Source organism: Engraulis encrasicolus, chromosome 12 (genome assembly GCF_034702125.1).
Source record: "Engraulis encrasicolus isolate BLACKSEA-1 chromosome 12, IST_EnEncr_1.0, whole genome shotgun sequence".
Lineage (NCBI taxonomy): Eukaryota > Metazoa > Chordata > Actinopteri > Clupeiformes > Engraulidae > Engraulis > Engraulis encrasicolus.
In genome coordinates, this window is record NC_085868.1 from 33,018,129 (window position 1) to 33,026,446 (window position 8,318).

General features: G+C 45.0%; 1 protein-coding gene across 1 annotated transcript in view; it reads left to right on the plus strand.

Moving 5' to 3' along the window:
• map3k2 (mitogen-activated protein kinase kinase kinase 2) overlaps positions 1 to 5,244 on the plus strand; it is a 30,505-nt gene extending 25,261 nt beyond the window's left edge. The window contains exons 15-17 of the mRNA XM_063212063.1: positions 697 to 826; positions 1,936 to 2,113; positions 2,612 to 5,244. Coding sequence (XP_063068133.1) covers positions 697 to 826; positions 1,936 to 2,113; positions 2,612 to 2,831 — 528 coding nt within the window. The 3' untranslated portion in view covers positions 2,832 to 5,244. The remainder of the gene's footprint in view (positions 1 to 696; positions 827 to 1,935; positions 2,114 to 2,611) is intronic.
• Positions 5,245 to 8,318: the final 3,074 nt, after the last annotated feature.

Here is an 8,318-nt window from a genome sequence, read left to right on the forward strand (position 1 = left end):
ACTCTCATGCTCTCTGCATATTCTTGAAGAGATGGCAAACATAAGCACACACCATGTAGACATCCATGCACAAAGAGAACATGGCACCTTGGTGTACTTCACTTGACTTTCTCTCCATCTTATTACAGTGCATAGACATTAGACATTTAAAATTCCTTTATTGAAAAATCCATGGTCCACACGCATCCACCAAAATATCCCTACCCTACCCTACAGTACATAGATAAAGCACACGGATATACAAACTAGGGATGGTGAAAATGTAAAAAAAATCTTAACGGGCTACTGAGCCTCATCAACCGGTGGTTAACCGGTAATCTTAGCCTCTTTTTTTTTCTAGCTTTCTATGCCTCTTTTTAGACCGGTCATGTCCAGCGGCGTACAAATAGTCACTATAGCAACTGGTAAACTGTTGGCTCTATGCTGTGGTTGCGCTTAATAAATTCCACCATGGGACGGCTCATGCTCACATTTATCATTTTTAGATATTGAGTGATCATATTGCCCCATACAATACAACACCAATAACACGTGTGTGCGTAGTGCGTGTGTGTGTGTGGGGGGGTTAACCGGTGGCAGAAAATTTTAACCAGTTAACGTTGATCCGGTCGACTACCGGCGTCCCTAATACAAACAAACCTGTGTGGACTCTTGATACAATTGGCTTCATTACTGAATTGAACTGTGTCTGTTCAGGGTTCGATAAAGGACCAGCTGAAGTCATACGGGGCTCTGACGGAGAATGTGACGCGTAAATACACGCGGCAGATCCTGGAGGGAGTGTCCTACCTGCACAGCAACATGATCGTCCACCGGGACATCAAAGGTAAGCTACCCACGTCACTACCAACACTTACAAGTGTGTTACACCACTAACATATGCGTCTGCACCTGCACTTTAGACCCGTGTATTGCTTGGTGCGTCCACTCTCAAAAAGTCAAGTCAAGTGAAAGTTTATTTGTAATGCACTTTTAACACAACACAAGCAGCTGACCAAAGTGCTAACAGAGGGGCCGAAGTAAAAAAAGACTTGAAACAACATAAAGCAACAATTGACAAAAGACGTGGAGACATCCATGAAACACACAAAAAACACAGACATTAGTGGATACGATATGACTGAAAAATATACTGAAGTCAGTATCAATAAGAACAAATAGACCTATATAAATGAATGAAAATCACACAAGAGTGTCAATAAATAAGAGGGTTAAAGAAAAGAAGGTGGGTTAAAACAATAAATAAACAATAAATAAACAATAAATAAATAAACAAATCAGTAAGTCAATAGGGCCCAAAAAGTAGTAATCACTCGAGATAATGAAATAAGGAGGCGCACACAAGGCTTCTGTGAAAAATGTATATTGTAGCCGAAAATTTACAACAGAAGTCAGAGGTTAACTGGAGCAACAGACGTAGTCCATTCTCAATGTCTCCAGTAGCAATTATCTTGAGTGATTACTACACCACTAACATACACAGGGACATCAAAGGTAAACTACGTCACTACTACCAACACGTACGTACAAGTATAGTAGCAGCAGTATAGAGAGACTGGATAACGCTCTCACACACATTCACACACAAGGTAAGGTCCTGGTAGTGTGTTGGCCTTCAACAACTGTTATGCATTAGAAATCATAAATTGACATTTCTATCAACATAAACATATGAACTATCTCTCTGCTGTCCTCTTGCATCTTTCTCTCTCTCTCTCTCTCTCTCTCTCTCTCTCTCTCTCTCTCTCTCTCTCTCTCTCTCTCTCTCTCTCTCTCTCTCTCTCTCGCTCTCCACCTCCTTCCGAATTCTATTACCTGTACTGGCCATGAAATAACCACAGTTGCATATTTGGCCATAAATGTAAACAAACAAACTCCACCTCCTTCCATCTTTCCATTTCCTCCATCCCTCCATCTCTGCATGTGTCTGTGTAGGGGCCAACATCCTGCGTGACTCCGCGGGCAACGTGAAGCTGGGCGACTTTGGCGCCAGCCGGCGACTGCAGACGATCTGCCTGTCGGGCACGGGCATCAAGTCGGTAACGGGCACACCCTACTGGATGAGCCCCGAGGTCATCAGCGGAGAGGGCTACGGACGCAAGGCAGACATCTGGTGAGCGAGCAGGAACTTTCAATAATAATAATAAAATAATAGTAATATAAAACTGTATTCATATAGTATACATTTATGCAGCTCAATATGCTTTAACAGTTTGATTGGAGGCAAAAAACGCACATTTGAAAACACAAGTTTGATTAAAAATAAAAATGGAAACACCCTTGAAGATTGTTAAAATTACTAATTAGGGAAATAAATAATAAAATAAAAATGAAGATGTTTGTACAGCATTGATTGTATGTCTTTGCAGTATGTCATATTAATTACCTGGTACTTTTAATACATTATATTACATTATACTGATACTTACATTGTATGTATTCCAAGATACTCTCTAAGATCACGTCAGTCAATTCATGTTGATCATGGTGTGAACAATCCTCCTGCTTGGTTCGTCTTTGCGTCACTTTTGTCAGTTATTTTTCTCCCTTTCCCATCTCCTATGCCCTCTGACCCCTGTTGTCGTTGTCGTTGCCGTTGTCATGCCTACAGGAGCGTGGGCTGCACGGTGGTGGAGATGCTGACGGAGCGTCCGCCGTGGGCCGAGTTCGAGGCCATGGCGGCCATCTTCAAGATCGCCACGCAGCCCACCAACCCGGCGCTGCCGGCCTTCGTCTCTGACCACTGCCGGGACTTCCTCAAGCGCATCTTCGTGGAGACCAAGCAGCGGCCGCCCGCCGAGGACCTGCTCAGGCACATCTTTGTTCACTAGGACGAACGGACTTGGGTTTTTTTTTACCCCCAACCTCACCCCCAATTACCCCCAAAACGCTCCATGAACTGCACCCCTAAAAAGGTGGTCTATTCTCCACATACCAACCCAATCCTTCATCCCCTCCCCCAATTCTCTCCCCTAAATGCTCCACGAACTACACCCCTAAAAAGGTGCCCCCCCATCCCAGCTCTAGTCTCTACATCCCTACCCAATCCTTCATCCCCTCCCCCAATTCTCTCTGCCCACCCCCACCTCCACCCCCAAACGCTCCGTGAACTGTTCCCCTAAAATGGGGTATCCTCTCCCCAGTTCTCCTCCAAATCCTTTTTCACTTTCCTTTTTTGTACGCTGTCCTCCATTCGCAATCCTAAATCCCCACCCCGCCCCGCATCCAATCCTCCCCACTCCCCATCGCTCTCTAGTTCCAAGAACTGTGCCCCAAAAACGGTTCTCCTCTCCTCCCCTTAACCCTACCTCTCCACATCCCAACCCAGTCCTATTTGACACACCCCCCCTGTCCTCTGCACCGCTCTCTCCCGGCCTCCACACATCTGTTCCGACAGCACTGCGGAGCACTTTCGGTTCCGACAATTTTGGTTAGCTCCGCACACAACTTCACCACAGCAGAGCTCGGATAATCAATGGGTGGCTGCGTCAAAATAGAGCTCTGCCCAAATCGACAGCTGACATCCGTGGACATCGGTGCCAGTGTGCGGAGTTGTATTGGAAACAGTAGAATCGAACTTAGGCAGAGTAGTGTCAGAACCAATGTGCGGAGGACCTTATTCCATGAACTGTCCCCTTCAAACGGTTTTCTTCTTTTCCCCTCAACCCTAACTCTCCACATCCCAACCTAGTCCTATATTTCATACACACCTCCCTCACTTCCTCCTCAGTCCTCCGTACCACTCTCTTGTTCCATGAACTCTCTACCCCTAAACACCTACCCTCTTCTCATCCCCCACACAATCGATTTTAAACCTCTTCTCATCTCATTTCCTCTCCTCCCTTATTCACAATCCTCAACCCCACCCCACCACTCAAGTTCACTCTCCCCCCCCTTCTCTTCCCCCACTTCCATGCACACTCCCTCTCCCCTTACCTCCCCCTTACCTCCCCTAGCCTCCTGATTGGACAAGAGAGAATTCTGGGACAAGCTACAGAGGAGTAACTACTTGCATTTCTCTCTCCCTCTCTCCCTCTGTCTCTCTTTCTCTGAAATATTGGAGTGGAGCTTTTTTTTGCGTTTGTTTTATTTTTGATTTTTATGTTCGAATTCTGAAAACGTTGCACCTTATTTTCCCAAAAGGGGCCCAGAGACTGAGTCCCCTGAGACTGTCGATGTTGGAAACTGTTTTATGACTTGTATGACTTTTCTATACGTTCTCCTGGCGAGGAGATGAAGAGGAGGATGAGATGATGATTATGATGATGAGGAGGAGAAGAACAGATGGACGGACGGATGGATGGATGGAGTGATGGAGAGGTTCCGAGGAGGAGAAGAGAAGTAGGAGGCCTAAGTGGCTTTAGAACTTAAGAACTTGGTACCGTCTGTCTGTTCTGTGTTTAGAACCAGCGAGATTGAGATCGATGTGGTCCAGACACAACCCAGAATGTATCACCCAGCCCCAGAAGAACCACTGGGGCCCCACCACGCTGCTAAACACAATCACACACACACACACCACACCACACCACACCACACACACCCAACACACACACACACACACCACACACACACACACACATATTAATGCCATTTACTCACACAAAAAAAGAAAATCAAAACACCAACGAACAACACAGACCACAGGGTATGGAGAAAAAAAACAACCTCCCACTCGCTCCTAGTTTAGCTCCTCCAGCGGCTTGTATGCTTTCGCATAGTCTCCGTTAAAAATGACGCACACACACACACTCCCAGACGGTTACATTTGTGCACATACGGCTACATACACAAATACATGACACACTCCAATACATGAACATACCATCACCCACAGAAACATGCATATACTGTACACACATGATGAAATAATTTCATGTGAAATGCATATATAAATATATTCACACACGCCCACACACATTTTCATATGCAGTACATACACAGACACACACACCTTGTCCTTCCTTTCAGAGTGCTTTTAGTGTATTTTATCTCACAATGCTGTAAAACAACTCAATCTGCTGGACTGTTCTCTTCGAAGCACCGTTTCCTAGCAACCAGTCAGTGTCTTTTTTTTTTTTTTCTCTCTTCGTGCGTCACGATTTCTGTCTGTTTTTTTTGCACCGTACTCACCATACTGTACTGTACTGTACTGTACTGTACTTACCAACCCAGTCACACTTCCACCCAACCATGCAGCCTTTCTCTGTCTCGCTCTCTCTCGCTCTCTCTCTCTCTCTCTCTCTCTCTGTCTCTCTCTCTCTCTGTGTCTCTCTCTCTCTCTCTCTCTGTCTCTCTCTCTGTCTCTCTCTCTCTCTGTCTCTCTCTCTCTCTCTCTCTCTCTCTCTCTCTCTCTCTCTCTGACGGTGCCTTTCTCTGAATGTGGATCTCCTTCCTTACTCTTAACATGGTCCTCTCTCCACCTTCTCACTTCTCACAAATGGTACATCCGATGAACTTCAGGCTGTTAAGGGTTTCTTTTTTTTTCGGCATAGATCCTCTGCTGACTGTTAATAATGTATTCATCGGTTGGCTCTTCTGCAGTCGCATCAGAGAGAAGTTGCCGTATACAGCAGCACTCTTCCAGGCATTGGGGCCTATTGGCTGTTCCCTTGTGGCTATTCTTCATGCATCACAGCAGACTCTTCTGTTGGCTGTTCCTCCACGACCCATACTTGACCCATCTTTCTCTCCATGAGTTTATGGGCGGTTTGGAGAATGAGAACACACCCCCCAAAAGCAAATGAAGCACAAGGCAGCCTGCCTGCCTTTGCGCTGATCGCTAGTGCTTGGCATCTTTCTGTAGAGCACAATGGGCTCCCATCTCAGTGTGATGATGTTAGCATTGATTTAAGTAGCCCCGGAATTTCATGTCAGGTACCTTTTTTTTTTTACAGAGACTGGCTATCCAAAGAGTATGAAAATCGCAGTCCACTGTTCATTGCTTAGCCCGCTCAACGGTACCTTGAGTAGAGATCTGTTCTGAAGGCTCTTAGAACCGGAGCTGATGTGGAGCTGCACAGCATCTCTCCCTCCTTCCTCAGCACTTTCCGTTAGAACTTTGTGCAGTATTGTACTAATGTTAGCACCACCAGTGGTTCCACAACTCATTACATACCGACCGTACATTCATCCTTTCCTCTGTAAACTTTATGGTACTCACACACACTCGTACTACAATAGACTCTTATGGTACACACACAGTCACACTTCAGTATCGTTCTTCTTACTTCAGTAGACATTACAATACGTAACGGTACTTCAATACTTCAGTGACGTTCTTACTTCAGTAGACATCACAATACGTAACGGTACTTCAATACTTCCGTGTGTTTTAACAATATTTTTACTGTATCCTGGTACTTTAGGTTCTCTTCTCAATACTTACCGTACTTCAGTATTCCAATAGACTTCTCTTCACTGCTTCTTGGGTTGGTGCTTTAGTTAGTTTTTTCGGAGTTGGCGGTTCTAGAACCGTTAGTGCTCACTGGTGCTTGATCGTTCTCTCTATGCCTGCTGTCCATTCTACTCTTATTTGTCAGACTACACCATAGTGCTATATGAACTCAATGCCTTCAGGCTGAAAGCTAGTTTCTTGACAGCGTCTAAAATTTGGCTTTTGGTTTCTTTTTGTCTTTTATGGGTTTTTTTTTCTTTTCTTTCTCTTCGTTTTGCTTTTGTCCTCTGTTTTGCCTGAGATGACATTCCTAGGGGATTTCCTGTTCCCCTGCCACCAAACACACACACACACACAACCACACGACACATTTGAACTTTTTTAAAAGGTTGAACCAAGTGTCTGTCGGTTGGCATCAGCAATGCCACCCCACTCCCCCAACTCTCCCCCCCGTAACCTCCTCTGTGACTGTTCAAAATGTCCGCATTCAACCCGGCTCAGTGCCACATGTGGCCCACAGTCGTAGCGATAGTGCCTGCCTGCCTGCAGTGGGCCAGTGCCAACAACAGCTGCAGCAGCCTCACGCTAGGGACACATAGCAGGCGAAACGAGCGAGGCGAAGAGAGTCGAAATTCAGTGTTCCATTCTGACGAATGAAATGGAATGAAACAGTCATGTTCTTGATTTGGTTGGCTGCCACAGGCGACATCGCTCCCCATTTGCATGATATCAAACTTGGTTGAATAATTTTGCTTCGGGTCACTCCTGCTCGCTTGCCTTCGCCTCCCTCATAGGAATGAATGGCGAAGTTCGCTTCGCTTGGCCAAATTCGCGTCTCTGTGTCCCTACCGTCATGTCCAGGGCTGCCAGATTGGTCCGTTTCCATTCAGTTGGGATTCAAGAAACAACAGGGTTCAAAACATGTTTTGGGCAGTTATCTCTGTACATGTATCATTATACAAATCGATGGGAATTAATTAGGGCTTCAACTAACGATTATTTTAATAGTCGACTAATCGATAGCTCTAGTCACAATTAGTCGATTAGTCGCGGAAAGAAAAGACTTGTTCTAACCTCCGACAACCCTTCCCGGCCTCTAGCGGAGGGAGTGGAAAAAATCTTACAGCTCACAATGAGCTTTAAATCATGATAGTAGCTTATTTACTCCAAGATACAACGCCCACTTCATACATGCTGGGCAATTTTAGGTTTCAGTAAAATAATAAACATTAGTAAAGTAAGTAAAAGAGCATTGAGTTAAATGAAACGATTAGTAGAAAATGAAAATTCTTGTCGACAAATTTTTATTTTATTTTATTTATTTTATTTGTATTATCACGATTAGTCGACTAATCGTTGCAGCCCAATTAATTGAAATTTGGCATAATGTCGTGGCTAACGGGGTGGGGGAAGAGTTCAGGAGTTTTGGCTAAGCCAACCTTTTGCCAAAACACACAGTTCCACATTGTTGTAAAGAAGGCTGTTCATAGCAGAACGTAAAGCTACCGTGGTCTTGTATCTTGGCTCCACACACAAACGCAAATGCGCGCACACAGACACACACACACACACACACACACACACACACACACACACACACACACACACACACCACTCAAATCTGATGCATGCCTGTAAGACAAAAAAAGAAAAACAAAGAATCTTTTCACTTGGATTTGGCTGGACCTCTCAATGGGTGCTTTTGGTCTGTCCCGTCTGAGGGGGAGTAAAAAAACGAATTTTAACCCGGTTTGATCTGCAAGGTTATTTAAAAAAACGCCTGTTTGTTGTGCAGCCACTTAAGGTTACTCATTGCGTGGGACGGTTGCGTTGCGTCTGTGCGGAGTGCAGTGACGTTCGTACGTTTGTTAGTTGTGTATGTCTATGTTTGTATGGTCCTTTTACTTTTGATGTTGAACTG